The 23,620-nt window shown below is 39.1% G+C and overlaps 1 protein-coding gene across 1 annotated transcript in view; it reads right to left on the bottom strand.

Annotated features, from left to right (window-relative positions):
- DNAJC1 (DnaJ heat shock protein family (Hsp40) member C1) overlaps positions 1-23,620 on the bottom strand; it is a 97,398-nt gene that overhangs the window by 19,240 nt on the left and 54,538 nt on the right. The window contains exons 6-8 of the mRNA XM_075271732.1: positions 23,157-23,250; positions 17,607-17,697; positions 14,423-14,595 (exon numbers count right to left, since the gene is read on the bottom strand). Coding sequence (XP_075127833.1) covers positions 14,423-14,595; positions 17,607-17,697; positions 23,157-23,250 — 358 coding nt within the window. The remainder of the gene's footprint in view (positions 1-14,422; positions 14,596-17,606; positions 17,698-23,156; positions 23,251-23,620) is intronic.

The following is a 23,620-nucleotide window of genomic DNA, read 5'->3' as shown; positions in this document are numbered from 1 at the left end:
CCGGCTATTACCTGTGCTCGCCTTTGTCTGTCTATGTGGCGGCGTATACAGGGTATAGATTATAGGTTCAACATAGAACTCAAGGAGTCGAAACATTTAGACTGATTGTTTGATTTTAGAAGAATCTCTCCTGATTTTTTTATGGTGTATCATACACGAATATACTATTAGCAAACAACACCTAGCGGGGGAGAACACAAAGATTGTCAAAGGTATAGAATATACACAGAAATAACACACACACACACACACACATATATATATATACACACACACACACACACACACTGTAAACAAATTTGTCGGTACGAGACGTATTTGGGAAAAATAGAGCTATTCCGTATTATAATCCCAAACATACCCCTCAGAGAGAAACCTGGCGACATACCGTAACATTGAGCTCATTTAATAACTAAATAAATAAAATATTAATACTAATTAGTACCATAGGTAAAGTCTGTATTACTTGGCTTGTATGGCTTCTTCTCTAGTGCACTCCAGGTCAGTACAGCTAGGGATATCATATAAGTCGTCTTATATTAAAGCCTTATCAGTATGGTTAGGAAGAATGAATGTCTCTTGCACCAGATGGGTATACGATTCTAAGTAAAAATCAAGGTAGTTCATCCACAGCTTCTGTCAGGGCCACTTTATATTAGGGCCCATGCACACAACCAAGTGTACATCAGAGTTTTTCTAAGTGCATTCTATGACTCCGGATCCATTTGGTACCCTACGGATCCATATGGAGGATTATAGAGCAGGTCCTATTCTGCTGAGAGTTAATGGAACGGAACGGCTCCGGAAGCCCCACAGATGTGAATGCATCACAGAACGCACTCCGATGTCCCTCCGAGTGTCATCCCTCTGCATTCAGTGATAAATTCAGCCCAAACTTCGATGCCTAAACACGGCCGTGTGCATGGATCCTTATAGTGCTTAAAGGGGAACGGTCACCTCTCCTAACAGGTCTGTTTTAGTCAATCATATTCCCCCCATCTATTCTGATAACTCGGTTATTCCCCCTAGAAACGTATGAATAAATTGACAACTGGGTGTTACCAGTTTAGCTGGGGCGTGTCCCTCCAAAGTCTGACAATATACAATCAAAGCATTTTTCAAGCGGAATAAGGGACAGGATACCGGAATGGAAACCAAACGCTGATGTGCGCCCAGCCTTATACACACACGAGGATACAGAACAAATCTGTCTATATTACATGTTTTTAAAATTAAAAGGTATTTTTTACAGTTTATTTTACAGTATTTTTCTTTGTTTGCCATAGGCACAGCTACTAATTGGTGCTAAGCATTGACTATACAAACAGAGGGATGTAACGCTACGGCGTGGAGTGGGAAAGTGATAACAAGGGGTATGGGAACTCCCAGTTGTCCGTTTATTCCTGCATTTCTAAGAGGAGTCACACACACAGCACAAAGTACAAAGAAATCTTCCTCCAGAATTGTCATTTCATGGGAATATAGATATTTCCTAGGACGGACACGTGCACGTTAAATATGGTTTAGTTGGAGAACTTCTTTAAGTTACTTTACTAGGGTTTAAATTTCAACTCCTGTTACATTTAAGTATCCAGCATATTAACCCGCCCCCCAGATAGATAGGATGGGGTCCCCTGAATCAGATGGAGTTTACCTTTGTTGCTGAGAGATTGCTATTGATCAATATACAAATGGACTCTTTGGAGCAATGATGGTGCAACTGTTGCTCCAAACAGGTAAGTGACTACGCCCCCATTGCTGCAAAGAGATCTTTTGAATTTTTACCAAAAAAAACATTGGATATCTCAACAATGGCTGCACCAATTCACTTTGGGCAAATTACAGCTTGATTTGGGTGCCCCTAACCTATCTGTCTGCAGGGCCGGGTTAACAGTCTTCAGTCCTGAGAAACTTGGTAGGTTTTACAAATTTGCCAAGGATTTTAGCTCCTATATTTTGGGTAAGTCATTTGCTACCCAGAATTCGTAGCATGGTCTGCGTACCTCACTATTATGCCTTCTGACTTCATATATACATGGATTTAGAGCAATTTTTTTTCCCTTAGATATTTTTGCTGCAGAATTTGTTTTTTTTTTCTTGACATACTGTGTACAATCTTACCCAAACTAGTATTTGGCATCAATGCCGGCTGGGATGTAAGGGTCGCCGTCTACGCAGGTGGATCCGGGAGGTCACAAATTGTTTGGCAGCTGCAGATATGGTAACCTTGGAGGCCACCGGGCCCCTCCGCCAGTACAAGAGGACATATAGACATCTGTGTACAAGGAGCGGCAGCGCTTTATCAAGTAGTCCTCCGAAAGGAGCTCCAAGGCCACTAAATCCTTCAGATTTCAACATCTAATTCCTGTGACAGACTTTGAAGGTTTTGTTCAAAGAGTATTTGATCTGGACTGTCTCAGAGTTCACTATCATTAACCATTTACTCATCCGTCACCAGGTCAGGCCGAACACCAGGATGCTTTAACTTGTAAGACGGCTATTTCTTACAATGAAGAATGGACGGTCAGTAACAGAGGAGTTCTCGTAGTCAAGACGTCTTTGTTGGAATCTAGACTACTTTTTTATGTCTTGGAGGGAAAAAAAAAATCACGAAAACTCAGCACAGAAGAGTTAACAGTAAATGTAAAGTGCTATAAGGATGTCATGGACGGTTAGAGTATTAGCCTTTGTAGGGGGCCACTGCTTATACTCCACACCTCAGCTGCTGCAGAACCTCATTTCAGTCATATTTTATAATATGGGCACCTTCTTGGCCTGCTTTATAAGGGCTAACCACAGTGATCCCCTCCATACAATTTCACCATGGTGCACCTATGTAACCAACTATACAGTTACACAAATACAGTGAACATAGCGGGCGCCATTATTTTAAAGAAACAGTAAATCTCATAATAAACGGTAAAAGCAAACAGAAAACCATCTTGTCCTCGCCGTTTGTCCGTCTGCAGCACTTGCTGCATAGTTCTGGAACAGTCTAGTAAAAAAGTTTTGCAGGGAACAAAAGGTTAATCTCTGCTGGTCGCTACCATTTTCGACTAGGAACCTGTGCACCAAACATTAAAGGGCAAAAAAATTTAAGAAATTCTGAAATCTCAGAAGAGGCAAAAATACATTTTAAATAATCTAACCAGCGGGCGACTAAACTTTACACGAGAAGAGATCACCGTATATACTCGAGTATAAGCCGAATTTTTCGGGTCGGCTTATACTCGAGTATATAAGAGTAGAATAAAATAAAATAAAAACGTAAATAAAACATTTGCACAATTTTCACGCTCAGCTCCCCAAGGCAGGGGGTAGCAAATGATTTAATCCTCATTTGTTATAAAATATTAAGACTCCGGGCACATTAAAGGGAATTAGAATAAATTCGCCAATTTCGGTGGTCCATTATCTAATGTGGATGGGGTTCCTGGAAGAAGGATCGAGCACGCCGATTTCCAACGCCCGATTCTTTAGCTACAAGTGAAAGTCAGCCATTGGGCGATACTCGTGTTCAGTGCAACTTACAACACAACGATCCAGCAGCGTTCACATCTATAGGAGGAAGTAAGATGGACGCTGCTAGCGATATACGGCAGAATAAATCCAGGGCTCTCCATCAGTCTGTGAAGGAATGAAGCCAGAGGATACAGGCGCGCGTGAAGACGGTGCAGGCCCGGACCTCGGCAGCAGGAGGTTACACGGACTCTCTCCAGATGGCTTTAATCACTAAACCACAACAGATTTTTACTGGAGAGGACGGCACATGTATAACCCAAGTCGCTGCAACTCAACCATTGCACTGGGTTTCCTACTCCTTGCCCAAAATAACCAAACTTTACAGTTTATAAAACATACCCTCAAGTGAGGCGGTGGAAATATAATGAAATTCTGCAGTTTTATATCTAAATGAAAAAAAACTTACATTAAAATGATGTTTTACCACCAATCTCACCCACATTGGGAATGGAAAAGAGCCCTCATTCAGTACGGATTGATCTGACTATATGTATTTCTAGCAGTCTAAGAGCTTTTATAGTACAGGGCTCCGAATCCTCTGCATAGACCTACAGTAAGGGAGAAAATTGTGAGCCCCATATAGGGATCACAATGTACTATTTTTTTTCCTATCCGTATGTCTTTGTAGAATGGGAGGAAATCCACACAAACATGGGGAGAACATACAAACTCCTTGCAGATGATGTTCCTGGTGGGATTCGAACCCAGGACTCCAGCGCTGCAAGGTTGCAGTGCTAATCACTGAGCCACCGTGTTGTATGGTCTTTGAAACAGATGTATTAACCAATGACATTCAGGTAACTAAATCTATGGTCATATACTCGCATCTAACATCATCTATCTACAGTGTCTATCTTATCTATAATATCTATCTATCTATCTATCTATCTATCTATCTATCTATCTATCTATCTATAGTATCTATCTATCCATCCATCCATCCATAATATCTATCTATCTATAGTATCTATCCATCTATAGTATCTATCCATCTATCTATCTATCTATCTATCTATCTATCTATCTATCTATCTATCTATAGTATCTATCTATCCATCCATCTATCTATAGTATCTATCCATCTATAGTATCTATCTATCTATCTATCTTATCTATCGTATCTATCGTATCTATCTATCTATCTATCTATCTATCTAATATCTATCTATCTAATATCTATCTATCTATAGTATCTATCTATAGTATCTATCTATCTATAGTATCTATCTATCTATAGTATCTATCTATCTATAGTATCTATCTATAGTATCTATCTATAGTATCTATCTATAGTATCTATCTATCTATCTATAGTATCTATCTATCTATAGTATCTATCTATCTATCTATAGTATCTATCTATAGTATCTATCTATAGTATCTATCTAATATCTATCTATCTATCGTATCTATCTATCTATAGTATCTATCTATCTATAGTATCTATCTATCTATAGTATCTATCTATAGTATCTATCTAATATCTATCTATCTATCTATAGTATCTATCTATAGTATCTATCTATCTATAGTATCTATCTATCTATAGTATCTATCTATCTATAGTATCTATCTATCTATAGTATCTATCTATCTATAGTATCTATCTATCTATAGTATCTATCTATCTATAGTATCTATCTATCTATAGTATCTATCTATCTATAGTATCTATCTATCTATAGTATCTATCTATCTATAGTATCTATCTATCTATAGTATCTATCTATCTATAGTATCTATCTATAGTATCTATCTATCTATCTATAGTATCTATCTATAGTATCTATCTATCTATCTATCTATAGTATCTATCTATAGTATCTATCTATCTATCTATCTATCTATCTATCTATCTATCTATCTATCTATCTATCTATAGTATCTATCTATAGTATCTATCTATAGTATCTATCTATAGTATCTATCTATAGTATCTATCTATCTATAGTATCTATCTATAGTATCTATCTATAGTATCTATCTATCTATAGTATCTATCTATCTATAGTATCTATCTATCTATCTATAGTATCTATCTATCTATAGTATCTATCTAATATCTATCTATCTATCTATAGTATCTATCTATCTATAGTATCTATCTATCTATAGTATCTATCTATCTATAGTATCTATCTATCTATAGTATCTATCTATCTATCTATCTATCTATCTATAGTATCTATCTATAGTATCTATCTATAGTATCTATCTATAGTATCTATCTATAGTATCTATCTATCTATAGTATCTATCTATCTATCTATCTATCTATCTATAGTATCTATCTATAGTATCTATCTATAGTATCTATCTATCTATAGTATCTATCTATAGTATCTATCTATCTATAGTATCTATCTATAGTATCTATCTATCTATAGTATCTATCTATCTATCTATCTATCTATCTATCTATCTATCTATAGTATCTATCTATAGTATCTATCTATAGTATCTATCTATAGTATCTATCTATCTATCTATAGTATCTATCTATCCATCTATAGTATCTATCTATCTATCTATCTATCTATCTATCTATCTATCTATCGTATCTATCGTATCTATCCATCTATCTGTCTCCCATCTATCTATGTATCTCCTATCTATCTATGAATCTATCTATCTATCTATCTATCTATCTATCTGTCTCCTATCTATCTATCTATCTATCTATCTCCTATCTATCTATCTATCTATCTATCTATCTATCTATCTGTCTCCTATCTATCTATCTATCTAATATCTATCTATCTATCTATCTATCTATCTATCTATCTATCTATCTATCTCCTATCTATCTATCTATCTCCTATCTATCTATCTATCTCCTATCTATCTATCTATCTATCTATCTATCTATCTATCTATCTATAGTATCTATCTATCTATCTATCTATAGTATCTATCCATCTATAGTATCTATCCATCTATAGTATCTATCTATCCATCTATAGTATCTATCTATCCATCTATCTATCCATCTATCTATCCATCTATCTATCGTATCTATCCATCTATCTGTCTCCCATCTATCTATGTATCTCCTATCTATCTATCTAATATCTATCTATCTATCTAATATCTATCTATCTATCTATCTAATATCTATCTATCTATAGTATCTATCTATCTATAGTATCTATCTATCTATAGTATCTATCTATCTATAGTATCTATCTATCTATAGTATCTATCTATCTATAGTATCTATCTATCTATAGTATCTATCTATCTATCTATCTATCTATAGTATCTATCTATCTATCTCCTATCTATCTATCCATCTATCTATCTGTCTCCCATCTATCTATCTATCTATCTATCTATCTATCTATCTATCTATCTATCTATCTGTCTCCTATCTATCTATCTATCTATCTATCTCCTATCTATCTATCTCCTAGCTATCTATCTATCTATCTATCTATCTCCCTATCTATCTATCTATCTATCTATCTATCTATCTATCTCCTATCTATCTATCTATCTATCTATCTATCTATCTATCTATCTATAGTATCTATCTATAGTATCTATCTATAGTATCTATCTAATATCTATCTATCTATCGTATCTATCTATCTATAGTATCTATCTATCTATAGTATCTATCTATCTATAGTATCTATCTATAGTATCTATCTAATATCTATCTATCTATCTATAGTATCTATCTATCTATCTATCTATCTATAGTATCTATCTATCTATAGTATCTATCTATCTATAGTATCTATCTATCTATAGTATCTATCTATCTATAGTATCTATCTATCTATAGTATCTATCTATCTATAGTATCTATCTATCTATAGTATCTATCTATCTATAGTATCTATCTATCTATAGTATCTATCTATCTATAGTATCTATCTATCTATAGTATCTATCTATCTATAGTATCTATCTATAGTATCTATCTATCTATCTATAGTATCTATCTATAGTATCTATCTATCTATCTATCTATCTATAGTATCTATCTATAGTATCTATCTATCTATCTATCTATCTATCTATCTATAGTATCTATCTATAGTATCTATCTATAGTATCTATCTATAGTATCTATCTATAGTATCTATCTATAGTATCTATCTATCTATAGTATCTATCTATAGTATCTATCTATAGTATCTATCTATCTATAGTATCTATCTATCTATAGTATCTATCTATCTATCTATAGTATCTATCTATCTATAGTATCTATCTAATATCTATCTATCTATCTATAGTATCTATCTATCTATAGTATCTATCTATCTATAGTATCTATCTATCTATAGTATCTATCTATCTATAGTATCTATCTATCTATCTATCTATCTATCTATCTATAGTATCTATCTATAGTATCTATCTATAGTATCTATCTATAGTATCTATCTATAGTATCTATCTATCTATAGTATCTATCTATCTATCTATCTATCTATCTATAGTATCTATCTATAGTATCTATCTATAGTATCTATCTATCTATAGTATCTATCTATAGTATCTATCTATCTATAGTATCTATCTATAGTATCTATCTATCTATAGTATCTATCTATCTATCTATCTATCTATCTATCTATCTATAGTATCTATCTATAGTATCTATCTATAGTATCTATCTATAGTATCTATCTATCTATCTATAGTATCTATCTATCCATCTATAGTATCTATCTATCTATCTATCTATCTATCTATCTATCTATCGTATCTATCGTATCTATCCATCTATCTGTCTCCCATCTATCTATGTATCTCCTATCTATCTATGAATCTATCTATCTATCTATCTATCTATCTGTCTCCTATCTATCTATCTATCTATCTATCTCCTATCTATCTATCTATCTATCTATCTATCTATCTATCTATCTATCTATCTATCTATCTGTCTCCTATCTATCTATCTATCTAATATCTATCTATCTAATATCTATCTATCTATCTATCTATCTATCTATCTCCTATCTATCTATCTATCTCCTATCTATCTATCTATCTCCTATCTATCTATCTATCTATCTATCTATCTATCTATCTATCTATCTATAGTATCTATCTATCTATCTATCTATAGTATCTATCCATCTATAGTATCTATCCATCTATAGTATCTATCTATCCATCTATAGTATCTATCTATCCATCTATCTATCCATCTATCTATCCATCTATCTATCGTATCTATCCATCTATCTGTCTCCCATCTATCTATGTATCTCCTATCTATCTATCTATCTAATATCTATCTATCTATCTAATATCTATCTATCTATCTATCTATCTAATATCTATCTATCTATAGTATCTATCTATCTATAGTATCTATCTATCTATAGTATCTATCTATCTATAGTATCTATCTATCTATAGTATCTATCTATCTATAGTATCTATCTATCTATAGTATCTATCTATCTATCTATCTATCTATAGTATCTATCTATCTATCTCCTATCTATCTATCCATCTATCTATCTGTCTCCCATCTATCTATCTATCTATCTATCTATCTATCTATCTATCTATCTATCTATCTGTCTCCTATCTATCTATCTATCTATCTATCTCCTATCTATCTATCTCCTAGCTATCTATCTATCTATCTATCTCCCTATCTATCTATCTATCTATCTATCTATCTATCTCCTATCTATCTATCTATCTATCTATCTATCTATCTATCTATCTATCTATCTATCTATCATCTATCTATCATACACACACTGCAAATACAGATCACTTATGGTGGACCCATGTGTCTCCATGGTAACAGACTACAAATAAACTATGTGTAGTCTGACCCTACGTACTGCCATGTCTCTACCCACTATTAACCCTATGTTAGTACACATTAAAGGGAGTGTAACTTCAGAATCAAACTGTAAATGGATTGCAAGTATTCTTCATGTAGACACAGCGCTGTATAGGAGCTATAGGTGAAAGCTGAACTACAGAGAATTATTGATTTAATGACATGACCAGGTATTAAATCTGGACCTATGTCTATAACACATCCTTTCCGTCCTACGACCTGCTGACTGATCGCCTCCATGTTAGGGTTTATGAGCACCGACCGCCATGTCCTATATATATATATATATATATATATATATATATATATATATATATATATATATATATATATATATATATATATCCCTCCTCTGACCGTCACACATGGGTTTACGACTACAATGTTATATAAACACCAATACACAAAATAAAATTCAATTACATAATGTAAAAAAAAAGTGACCCCTCAGCAGCGGAGCTGCAGGAATTCGGCATAATCAGATAGTGATTGATGGAAGACAGAAGAGCGCTTGTATACGGTAAGGACGATGCTGGAAGATCAAGGGAACAATTGGTAATATGAGCTTGACAAAGGAGCTAATCTTCTGAAAATAGTAGAAAAGAGGAGTAGGTGAGGGGGTCACTACAATGCCGAAATTAAAGGAAGATGAGTGATATGCAAAAGGCCCCTTGTTTCAAGTTCTTATAGGAATGAAAATGATTAAGTCAGACATAGGAAATCACTGCAAGACCCCAAACACAGATGAAAGCCTACAATAAACTGCGGCAATGCAGGGTTTATTGCTTTTTCACTTCATTTGAGAACAAAAAATTTTTTTTAAAAAAAATCGTTAAATGTAGTTGCATATAGGCCTTAGCAAAGAAACGTGTGATAGACAGGGGATTTTATGCCTTTAAAGGGATCCTACCATTCAATCACATTTTTTTTTTTTTTTTTATCATTAACACGTCGGAATAGCCTTAAGAAAGGCTAGTCTTCTCCGCATCACTGTTCCGTAGGAATCCCGCTTTTTCTCGGTATGTAAATGAGTTCTCTCGCAGCACTGGGGGTGGGTCCCAGTGCTCAAACAGCACTGGGGGCGCCCCCAATGCTGCCAGACAATTCTCCAGCGCCGCCTCCACCTTTTTCTGGAAAGAGGTCTTCACCGCGTCTTCTTCCGGTGGTGGCTTCTAACTTCTAGACTTCGGGCCTAGGGCAAGCCGACGGCGAATGCCCGCCGGCCACAAGAAAATGGCCGTTTAGAATACTGTGTAAGCGGCCATGCGTAGTCAGCTTTGCCCTAGGCCAACAAGTTAGAAGCCACCACCGGAAGAAGACTCGTGAAGACCTCGTTCCAGAAGAAGGTGGAGGCGGCACTGGAGAGTTATCTCGCAGCATTGGGGACGCCCCCAGTGCTGTTTGAGCACTGGGGCCCGCCCCTGTGCTGTGAGAGAACTCATTTACATACCGACAAAAACCAGAATTCCTACAGAACAGCGGCACGGAGAAGACAAAAGGTAAGAGAAGACTAGCCTTCCATCTATCTATCTATCTATCTATCTATCTATCTATTTATCTATCTATCCATCCATCCTTAGGTCTATCTATCTCCTATCTAACTATCTAATATTTATCTAGATATATATTTATTAATTTATTATTTCCAAAAATATGTATATTTTTTTAAAAATATATTTTTCTATATTATATTTTTAATATATAATTATATAATATATACTATATAATTTTTTAATATGTATGTGTGTAAAATACAAATATACCCCCATATAGAACAGAACGCATAGAAGGGTTGTGTCTGGGATTTACAAAAATATCTGTGACTTAACCAATACACTTCTTGTCCGGGAGTGATTTTGTTTTTATGTTATTAACTTTTCTGTCCTTCAGTAAAAATTTTTTTTTTTTTTTTTTTTTTACTCCCAGCCAACCCCCTTTAAGTAATAACAGTATGCAGTTAGCTCCCTCTAGTGGTGCCTGCAAATAGCCAGCAGGTTATTTAGTAAATTTAGGACTACGAAGGGGATTTGGAGCCTTGTATCATAAAATCTGAGCTCCAGCCACTATTATAAGATACGAGGAAATTGATCGAGCCAGAATTTTAGACCTAAAAATGACAATGATAAAAGATGAAGATTTAATTTAAGGTCGATTCCATAATAGCTACAAATGTACCAAGTCTCAGATTTCAGAGTGGAAGCAAAGATTAAGTAGCACAAGTCAAGAAAAACATAGCAGGGAAAAAAAAAATCCAATTGGCATGGTAACCTGTCCTACCACAAAATGAGATGAGCTCATAGTTAAAGTGATCCGTGCAATTAAGGAGCCGAGCTCCATCCTAAGGGAATAATAGAAATGTCTTAGCATAAGCCTTAATACGGCTATCAGCGCAGAAGTGTCCCTCAACTCCCCTTGATGACAGAGAATCCGCCATACAGGATTAAAAGTAGCAGGTTATTAAATTTGCAGAAAGTTTGTGGTGTTTGAATAAATCAGGGTCCCCCGTCCCCAATTAGTCCAACCAATCACATTCACTTTAGAACCTCCGGCATTGTGACAAAAAAAACGGGGCACCGCAAAAGAAATAATGAAACACCAAGGAGAGAAAGATAATGGGGCGTAGAGAGGGCGAAATAATAGGGAGCCGAGAGAAACAGAAATAATGGGGGGCAACGGAAAAAATATATGTAATGGGGATCCAAAGAGAAAAATAAGAGAAAAGATGGAGCAGTGTGAGAGGGAGAAGTAATCAAAAAACAGGGTACTAGAGAGGAATGATGGGGCACAAAGAGTGGGAGAGATGAAAATTATAGGGAGGCGTTAGAGAAGTAACGGGGGCACAGAGAGATGGAAAAAGAGAAATAATGGGGGGCAATGGAAAAAATATATGTAATGGGGATCCATGGAGAAAAATAAGAGAAAAGATGGAGCAGTGTGAGAGGGAGAAGTAATCAAAAAACAGGGTACTAGAGAGAAATGATGGGGCACAAAGAGAGGGAGAGATGAAAATAATAGGGAGGTGTTAGAGAAGTAACGGGGCACCGAGAGATGGAAACAGAGAAAAAATGGGGGGCAACAGAAAAAATATATGTAATGGGGATCCAAAGAGAAAAATAAGAGAAAAGATGGAGCAGTGTGAGAGGGAGAACTAATCAAAAAACAGGGTACTAGAGAGGAATGATGGGGCACAAAGAGTGGGAGAGATGAAAATTATAGGGAGGCGTTAGAGAAGTAACGGGGGCACAGAGAGATGGAAACAGAGAAATAATGGGGGGCAATGGAAAAAATATATGTAATGGGGATCCATGGAGAAAAATAAGAGAAAAGATGGAGCAGTGTGAGAGGGAGAAATAATGGAGACAAGATCAAAAAACAGGGTACTAGAGAGGAATGATGGGGCACAAATAGAGGGAGAGATGAAAATAATAGGGAGGCGTTAGAGAAGTAACGGGGGGCACTGAGAGATGGAAACTGAGAAATAATGGGTAAATAAAGGGATGCTGAGAGAGTCATAATGGGAGGCCAAAAAAGGAGAGAGAAATGAGGGGGTAAGAGAGAAGGAAAAAAGGGAGAGGAATAAGGGGGCAGAGAGATGTATATACATACACACACATTTAGAATAGGTGGGAAATAATGGGGCGCAAAGAAAATTATTTTGAGGCACCAAGAGTGCTATGAGAGAGAAATGATGGAACACAAAGATAAAGAAACAAAGGGGCAGAGCGAGAAATAATGGGGCACCACGAGAGAACTATAATTATGGGGTACCAAAAAAAGAAATAATGGGGTGGGAGAGATAATGGGATGTCGAGAGAGAGATATAATAATGAGGTGCGGAAAGAAATAGCGGGGTGCAGGTAGAGAGAAAACTAATGGGGCACCATGAGAGAGAGAATGGGACTGTAGAAAGGAGGAGATACATCGATTGCTCCACCACGCTGATGTTCTGTTCTATTCCTCGTACGCGATCGCTTAGTCTTCAATGATAACAAAAACAGTTGTTTAGTAAAAGGAAAAAAGGGATTAAGGCGCCGGGTGATGTGACGGGGACAGAGTCAGCACAGAGAGGTGAGGCAGGAAACACTCGCAGGATTTACAGCCTGGCCATTCTGACGATTGTTACAAGACCTGAACAGAATCTCCATCCTTATCCTCCGCAGGAGGCCACAACTATTTGTGTAACAGAACGGTCGGATTGCCAGATCGGTTTTGCTGTTGGCAATCAAATGATGGCTAAAAGTTTTCACCTATTGGTGAAGCTCAATGTGCAGAAGAAGCTTGTGCAGGTCAGATAGCACAAATAGATGGAAAACCCCCCAACAGATATGGCAGAAGAGAGGTCACCTAACGTCTCCTACATAAGGAATGGGGCTCTCCAAGCATGTGCACAAAAACAGCCGGGTAACATAAGAGCCCGCACAGACATGTGACGTATATAGTATATGCATTAATACTGCTTTGGGGAAATCACTAAATAAAGGAGCACTCCGAGGTTTGCAGAGGGTGAACAAAGTAATGCAGAGTACTGCAGGAAAAATGGACTACCTGCGTTATGCCTAGCGCGTGGCCTGAGCGACGCATGAAACGGATGGCTCTGAGCCCTGTATAGTGGACGACCACAAAGACGGAATTCAATAGGAGCGGAGCTGCAGTACCAGTGGCCACAGCCATTTGCTTCCAGCTCTGTATACTGCATAGTACACAGGTACCGCCAAACAGCTGAACAATGCAGAAGCTGGCTGTTGGACCAACTTTATTCAGATATTTATGGGCTATATTTTAAAGGACATACCAAAAAATTATAAAAAAAAAAAGTTTATGGACAACCCCTTTAAGCCCCACACAAAGCAGAAGACAAAATCGGTTTTACCTGAAGGGTGGCCAAAAACCGATATAAATGGATTATCTCTACATTGTTGTTTCTTGCCTTGCTTTAAGTCAGTGGTGACAGGTCCTCAAAAGGGGTCGCCCCCTTGTATACGTGTCGGGTGACTAATACATGGACTATCCTGGTGCTGAAGTTCACATAAGACACCGGAGACAACAGCTTAATTTCCAAGAAGTTTCTCGTACCTTCTTTTTCTGCGTTTTATTTCGATTCTCCAACCAGTCATCCATTTGCTCTTCAATGTCCTCAATGCTGACGCCTTGATCGTACGACGGGACGTAAGCACCAAAATTAGAATCAGCAGCTGAATAGACAGGAAATTCAGATTTCGGCTTTTTCACTTTTGGCTTCTTCTCTTCTGCAAACAGAAAGCAAATGAAAGAAATCATTCAGACTGCTTCTATATAAAGAGCCTGTTCGACTCTAAACACATTGTGCAGTTTCGGTTCGCTTCTCGTGTGTTGTGGTTTCTGTATAAAATGGAAATCAAGTAGCAGTGCTGGATCCTGCGCAGTACGGGCACCCGACAGATCCAAGTGATTTTCAATGGGGTCTGTCGGGTTTCAGCAGTGCCCGCTGCACGTAACACTATTTTATCCTGTGCTGGCGTCTTATCTCGTGAGTCAGTGATTCTGTCTGTACTCCATACACAAGCATATCAGTTTACAATGAAGTCTATGGAGTGGGAAGGAAAAGTTAAATATTTAAAAAAAAAAATTTTTTTTTTAAATTCCCCTTTAAAATAATTTGCACCTTTTAAAATATGAGAATGGAAAAACCAAAAATATACATATATTTGTTATTGCAATGTTCATGACAACCTAACATTATTATAATATTTTAGCCACATGGTGGAAAATTAAAAATATTTTTAAAAAAATTAAAAAGTAATTCCAAAAGTCACCATTATTGGTTATCCCACCATCCAAAAAAAAAAAAAAACAGAATACAAAGCCATCAATAAGCCTCTTGGTTCCTAAAAGGATACTAATGAAAAAGTGTCCTTGTAATAAGACCTCTTCATACTTGGCATCACCATAATCCTACCGCCCGCAGAATAAATTACCGTATATACTCGAGTATAAGCCGACCTGAATATAAGCCGAGGCCCCTAATTTTACCACAAAAAACTGGGAAAACTTATTGACTCGAGTATAAGCCGAGGGGGGAAATGCAGCAGCTACTGGAAAATTTCAAAAATTAAAATGGCCGGAGTTTTTGGGTGCAGTAGTTGCTGGGGAAGGGGAGGGGGTGTTTTGGTTGTCTGTCTGCCCCTTCCCTGAGCTTGAGGACTGGGTTTCCCCCCCCCCACTTGGAATTCAGTCTGGCTGACTATAGGGTATTTGCAGGGCTCCTATTAACCCCTTCCCAACGGAACAGGAGCACTGCAGATCCCCTATATTCAGTAGACCGGGCACTGTCAGACACAGGGATACCTAATGTATATGTGTGTCACAGTCATTTTCTACTTTTATATATATTCTAGGGAAAAGAGGGATTTACAACTTTTATTTATTTTATTTTTTTATTAAAGCTTCTCTTTTCCACTATTTTATGGGAGATTCTGTACATTACTATTGTGGCTGGTCATGGACATTTTTTTTAATTTTTTTTGCTTGACTCAAGTATAAGCCAAGGGGGGACTTTTTCAGCACAAAAACTCGGCTTATACTCGAGTTTATACGGTAAGTTTTTTTTACCATAAAATAAAATGCACAGAATTTATAGTGCACAAATCAATGGCAAAATTGCTGTTTTTTTTTTTTTTCTCTCCAAGAGTTAAAACAATGTTAATTACTAAATGATTAGCGTCACAAAAATGGCGCGATTAAAAAAATTTAACTATCCCACAAAAACACAAAAAACAAGCCCATAAATGACTAAGATGGCAAAGTTATGGATCTTGCAATAGGATGATAAAAATATGAAAAATAATGGTGTGTCCTTTAGTGGTTAAAAGGCATTTTCTGTCCCCAAATAAAATGTTCATACAGACAGTATGTGATCTGTAGGGATCCGACACCCAGATCCTGCACAGATCAGCTTTTCTAGCAGGTGTCTATCCTGCAGGGAAGGACAACAGCCTGAAGATTCTACTTGGGGATGGAAAACCCCTGAAATTTTCCTACAATTTCTGGAAAAGAGTAAGTGACGTTCCAGACTCCAGCACAAGATTTCATCTTGTCCCTTAACGGGACGATAGAAGTCGCTCATGTCTATACACCCGTCAGAGCCTTGACACATGTCAGACCTAAGAAGAGAGGATCCAGCAGGATGAGTTTTTGCTTTCCCTGGAGATAAGCGGCTGCCGCATATGAAGGTAAGATGTGTTAATGAGGATGGTAACACTTTAGAGGGGTTATCGAGGAATAGAAGTATTCTGATACCAGCCACAGCCCATGAGTGGCGCCATTTTAGTTTTTTTTGTTGTTGTTGTTTTTGAATCTTGGACACCCTTTAAGACCTTTTCGAAATTAGTAGGTGTCATGTGAACCCTTAGGGCATAATGTTGTGCCTTTAATATCCTGGAAATATAATACTGAATATAAAAGACTTATCTTAAAGGGTTTGTACCAACTTTTGAAGTCACTGTGATGCCCCATTCTGATGGAGCCACAGGCCAAACATGTGTCTCTATGGCAGTACAGTGTGGGCTATATCCGGCTCTCCCATGGGGAATGAATAGTGGCCAAGTGTATGTCTGACCTGTCGCTCCATAAGGACAGGGAACTGTATGTCTGTTCTCAGGATCAGCGGAAGTCCTATCATTTAGCACCACCCCCTTAAGGATAGGTCATGGATAGAAGATCTGTGATGGTCTGACACCCGCCATCCCTACTGCCCAGATGTCTGAAGAGGCTGCAGGGTTCGGGCGAGTGCTGCAGACTCCTCGCTGCACACCAAGCACAGCGCTGTACATTGGATAGTGGCTGTACTTGGTACTGCAGCTGCACATAGACCATGTGACTCATGAACGTACCAGACATTGAACTCCCCCAACGTGACAATGACGACCTATTCTGAGGACACATCATCAGTATCTGTGCCACCTAAATAGCCCTTTAAGATTCAGAAAGTGGCACCCTCTCAGGACCTGGGGGTATACGTGTGGTTGGCCATTTGATCTGCATTTTATAGCAAAAGGCGAACCTTTTATAGCGGAAAGAGCGTAAATTACAATCTGTAAATGGCATCTTAATCTGAGATCCCAGTGACAGGTCTTCATATCTGATGCAGATGTTCCGCACATGGCAAACAGAAGAAATGTCTCCAAGTTTAACCCTTCAGCTCCCTGTGGGCACAGAGCCCCCCCGGCAGGGTGCAGACGGCCACAATACGGATAGACATAGACAATACGACCGCACGTACTTAGCAGGGTCTCCAGCTCCGCTTGGGCTTCAGCCTCTTCTTTCTCTTTCAGTTTCTGCTCATTGTAGTCGGCATAAAACTGCTTGGCGTCCTGTTTAATCATAAGAATTAAAGGATATAAATATCAGACAGTATCACATGGGTTAATAGACTCCCCTTCCCCCATTAACACCCCCCTCCCCCCCAAAAAAAAAAAAAAAAAAAATCTATTGCTTTTCTGATCAGGAAGATTTCTCACATCCTCCTGAGTGACAAGTGGCATAAGACACCTCTCCCAACATCCTGCAAGTGAGAAATTCACATCTTAAACCAGGCAGTGAATCGGTGAATGTACAATCTCGTTAATTTTGTAATTAACTTTATTTGCTAATTTCGCAACTTGGGTGGAGCCGAAGATGTAATCTGTAAGCAGGTGAGGGGTTAATGCCGTACAGTAAGAAATAGAAGGGTTAATCGTTTATTTTTGTCCATTAACAAAATGAAGTGAATGAAGAAAAGAGAAATGTAAATCCCATCAATATTCGGTGTGACCTTTGCCCTTTGCCTTCCATCAGTTCTTCTCGGTACTTGCTGACAGGGTTTGGCAGAGCTCGGCAGGGAGGTTGTTCCCGCCATCTTGGAGAACTAAGCACAGATCTTCTGTGGATGTTGCTTGTTCCAATCCGTCTGTCTCTCCATGTCACCCCAGACAGACTGGACTCCTCCTCCACAGGGCAAAGGTCGCGCCAAATATTGATGAGTAAGTTCTTAATCTCACTAGGTGTGCCTTATCCTCATCGCCATAATGTCTTACATGATCCTCCTGCTGCTTCTGAGGGAGTTAGAGAGAGTCATGGAGCAGATTCTCCTCTACTGTGTGCAGAGTATGGGAGACATTGTAGCAGCCAGTCTTCACTGGAGAAAATTAATAATAAAGCCTTCAGAGATGAAGACGGCCACAAAAGTGGAAAACAAGTCATATATTGGTCAGATGTTGTGATATTTCACAAGTACATATAAGTTACTACTGACATATGCAAAGTCTGTCATAAGGTTAGAACACAAATCCTCACACACAGACTACTATATATTGACAAATAGCACACAGTGCTCATGTAGCGACTCAGTTACAGAATTCAGGTTGGCTGTTAACGTTCCAAAAAAATTTTCATCACATTTCCAGCCTGTTTGACAATACACCAAAAGGTTGAGACAAATCACTGGATATGGTTTCCTGCAGTCTACCATACTGCAAATAAATAACGTATACCAGCCTGGCAAAGTCCTCTCCAAGACGGAAAACAGGGCGATTTGGGACCCTAAACCCCAGTCTATAAGGACCTGTGGGTGGTTTAGTGTCCCAAATCAACAAAACAAGTGGTGTAAATTTACTAATCCTTCTGCACCTAGAAAGTGGCCAAAAACGCACCTTAACTTGGCACATAATGGGAGACCTCATCACCTCATCCACTCCCACTTGCCAATTGTTTAGACAGTGGGTAGACCAGAATGGGAAGTTAGGTGGGATGAGGCATGAATGCCCTGCTGTGCCAGATTTACTATAACTCACTCCAGATGATGAGTATGAGTTACACCCGACTGCCGCCATTCTGAGATCAGGCACATTTACACTTGCCGTACATTACAGCACATGAGCCCCGAAGACATGAAAGGTCTGGGATTCTACCATTAAAACCTTTTTTTTTTTGTAGATAAGACGTCGGAATAACCTTTAGAAAGGCTATTCGTCTCTTACCTTTAGATGTGATCTCCGCCGCGCCGTTCCTTAGAAATACCGACTTTTACTGGTATGCAAATTAGTTCTCTGGCAGTGATGGGGGCGGGCCCACTGCTGCTTGAGAACACGATCCTGCGACGCCTCCATCTTCGGCTGGATCCTCCCCTTCTCTGTCGTCTTCCTTCTGCGTCACCTCCGACGCCTGCGCCGTTCGCTCTGCCAGTGAGACACTGCGCATGCTGGCCGGTGGCCATTTTTGGTAAGCCACATTTGCTCTTGTAGTTCAATGCAGGAGCGGCCTCCCAAAAATGGTCGCCGGCCGGCATTCGCACTCGGCTTTGCTGGTGTCTCACTGGCAGAGCGAACTGCGCTGGCGTTGGAGGTGACGCAGGAGGAAGACGACAGAGAAGGGGAGGATCCAGTCAAAGATAGAGGCGTCGCAGGATCATGTTCTCAAGCTGCAGTGGGGACGCCCCCATCGCATTTGCAGCGCTGGCGCCCGCATCGCTGCCAGAAAACTTATTTGCATACCGGTAAAAACTGGAATTTCTAAGGAGCGGCGCGGCGGAGATCACCTCACCTCTAAAGGTAAGAGATGAATAGCCTTTCTAAAGGCTATTCCAACGTCTTATCCACAAAAAAAAGAGGTTTTAATGGTAGAATCCCTTTAATAGGCCAAAGCCAGTTAGTAATTCAGGATTGTCTGGTGCCTTTTGGCAAATGAATTCAGGCTGGTGTACGAAATTCCAGTCTTAATACATCCCCTTGTGTTTGGTATTGCAGATCATCCCCAATGCAAGAAAATAAGCCCCTTTAGCATTCGGCATGTACGAGGACACATCTGTACAAGGGATCTGCACTGTTCACCAACCTCATCCATTCTGACCAAACCAGATTAAGTATATAGAAAACCTACACATATAACTACACGAAGCCCTTCAATGGCTGGCACTGGCATCTTTATAGCACACTGTGCCCCGTTTACAGCTCATGACTGTTATTTCATTACTTTTGTATAAAATCGGGCTCTTTCCTAGCGGCCATATGTCATCGGTACGACCTGTATATCTCTAGCAGCGGGGGCTCAAACACAATCCAGCGGACAACCTGGAAGACAGCTGGCGTCACCAAGGCTTCTAGAATCTAAGGGATCAGCCTGATCCCCAGTTATAGCCCTGAGATACAGGCTCAGCATGTATGGTATGCCGGCAATAAAAGTAAGGGTCACAAGGACAAGAGGTGGTCAGTGCAAACCTAAAACCCATCCACAATGCAAACGGATGCACTAATCTGTGCGCTACATTTATAGGCGGATACGGTTACTTATAACCTACATCTATACGTACTGTAAGCTCTAGAAAAGTTATATACTCATCGTATTACTGCAAATAGCAGACTGAAGCTAAAAAGTAAGGATTGTATAATACCCCTGCAGCATGTACACCAGTGCGCCATACACCGTGCTGTAAGAAATACGGACTTTTAGCTAAGGTTTGGGGGAGGGGAGGAAGGTTTGCCTCTCCAGGTTTCAGCAATGATTATATACTTTTTTATATACATTTATGACAGCTTACAAGGTAGAGTCTTACCCTCGCTCCAGGCATTGCCCTCATATACAGCCCATTATAGTAATAAGGATAAGGTTCTGTGAGGACGCTCACGTGTGCCATGTTATTACTGCATGGGTCTTAATTCTGCAACAATACTGGCACCCCAGGTTCTGCGCCGACTCCGGAGGTTGCTGCCACCAGGTGGAAGCCGAGGCGCAACATGCCGCAGAATCCGCCTGAAGAAAAGGCAGCCCGCTTCTTTTTTCCATGAATGGCAACATGCCACTCACGGAGAAAAGTAGGCAAGCGGTCTCCATAGACCACCGTTGTCAGGAGGCGGATTATGACGTGGATTACGCGCCATAATCCGCCCCCTCTGTGCCCGTGTGAACGAGCCCTAAGAATGCATGGTCAATAAAGAGACAAAATGTCAGAATGTAACTGGCAACAACATGGTTACATCTCTAAAGCAACGAAAATAAACCCAAACTCACGAGTCACGTCCTTGCCAGTTATATTCTATAAGCTATAAATTATATACTACTATCGTTTTTCACTTAGCGTCTTATACTTTGTAGCAAAGCTCCAGTGACCTGTGAACTTTCTCCTACATCATGCACATACATGATACAGCGCAGGATTAAAGGAAGGTTTCCATATTAGACATTTATAGCAAAGGCGTAGAACCAGAGTCACAATTTTTATAATATATCCAGAGCTGTAATCACAATTCTGTAGTCTTCAGAGAATAAATCTCGTAACTTTCCTTTTTTATCTCTGTCTGGACAGAGTGTGGTTTTGTAAGCGCTGTCCCCACGCAACATACACTGTCTACCAATAAGTATTTGGACCCCTGCGGTAGAATAGAAAAACACCATTTCTTCCTATCCAATACTTGGTAGACCCCAGCAGACGCTTGCTTACGGATGGGATTGATGGACACAATACTCCCGGATGCCTGGTGACACTCCTGGTGTATGTGAGCCATCGGTTGGGTGCGGTTTCTCTGCCCAGCACTTGTCAGTCTCTATCTCCCAGTTTCGGGGGTCTGCCAACTCGGGGCACATTCTGACAATCACTGTTCACCTTCCACTTCGTAATCACATAGACCACTGTTGATTTTGGGTAATCCAGTTCGTTTGCTACGTCCCTTAAGCATCGACCATTTCTGTGGTGCCCCACAATTACCCCTTTCTTGAAATTGGACAATTCTGCACTTCGTGGCATCTTGCATGCGACTAATGCCAATGCTGGCATATAGGGATCACAATGTACATTTTTTTTCCTATCAGTATGTCATCCACACAAACACGGGGAGCACATACAAACTCCTTGCAGATGTTCCTGGCAGGATTCGAATCCAGAACCCCAGTGCTGCAAGGCTGCAGTGCTAACCACTGAGCCACCGTGCTGCCCCCATTTTTTCCAAGTACTTGCAATGAATCCACAGTGAAAATCTGCTACAACAATTGACAAGCTGTATCACAGGTCAATTTCCGTGTGGATATTTGTTGGGCTAAGGTCACACGGCAGTTATTGCAGCGAGACCAAAAATCAGCCGCAAAAATCTTTACAGTTAACAATTAGAAGCAGATTGCATTTTCAAGACCTCAGTGGAAAAATAGTAAATCAAAGCATGCTGCAAATTTTCACATCTTGCATGAAAATCTATGAATTTTCCCTTTGCAATGCAGATTCAACATTTGCACCCTGTCCCAGAGGATTAAAAAAAAACAAAAAAACAAGAACTTACAAGGCTTTCTAGATGCAAAGACACACTGTGCATGTGTGGAAGGACACGGCTGGTGATATGCCAACCATACCCAGCCCATGCCATGCTCCTAGATGAGCTGTATAGCAGGACGCAGCTACATCTATACAGAAGTATCATCATGGCTGATGCCACTGACACATCCGATCCAGAGCAGGGCTGCTGTTGTCTACATGTGGACAGCCTGTTATTACCTGTTGTGAGAATTATTACGGCATGGTATCATGAGTGTTTTCATATGAAGGATATAACTACTGGAATGACAGCTGCCAATGTGGATTGTGCTTAATGCATATAATTCACAATAGAACTAGTGCTTTCTAAGATGGAAAAATAGATCTAGGAAATCCCAGACATGCAAGAAAGCTACATGGTAACATGGAGGAACGCCCACGAGAAAAGCGCCTGTTTAATCTTCACAACCTTCCTATTACAGCGGGTGGAGAAGGGAGGCATTTGTGGGCAAGCACTCAACGCCCAATTACGCTGCTGTGTACGGACAGGGCGCTCACCTGGAATAGCTGCGGCAGCGATCTGACCGTGAGATAAAACCAGACGCCCAGCTTGAAAGGGAGCAAATCCCGCCACTGTGGTTTCTCAAGGACCCTAAAAAATAAAAAAAATTGGGGGTTAAAAATAATTCCCATACATAGCAGGCTGCAGAATGCCGTTCACAGACAAGTCTCCAGCCCCTCTCTGACCTCTCCTACATGACCTTCTAATCTGATTTTTTACTAAATAAAAATGAAACTATTATTATTTAGCCATAAAATGGCGCACAAGGTCTTTAGGAGAGGAGATTAAGGGGCTGCAGGACCATCTGAGCGCCCGCTTCACTGGGACTGGTATTCTGCAGCGCCCATGTACTGTGATACATACATGCTGCAGAATACAAAGGGTGCAACATTTGTTTGAAAAATTGACCAAGTACTTTTGTGTCTTGTTTTAAACCTAATTCCTCATAGATTGTAAGTTG

Source organism: Leptodactylus fuscus, chromosome 4, assembly GCF_031893055.1.
Source record: "Leptodactylus fuscus isolate aLepFus1 chromosome 4, aLepFus1.hap2, whole genome shotgun sequence".
Lineage (NCBI taxonomy): Eukaryota > Metazoa > Chordata > Amphibia > Anura > Leptodactylidae > Leptodactylus > Leptodactylus fuscus.
This window is presented reverse-complemented; position numbering and strand designations above follow the sequence as displayed.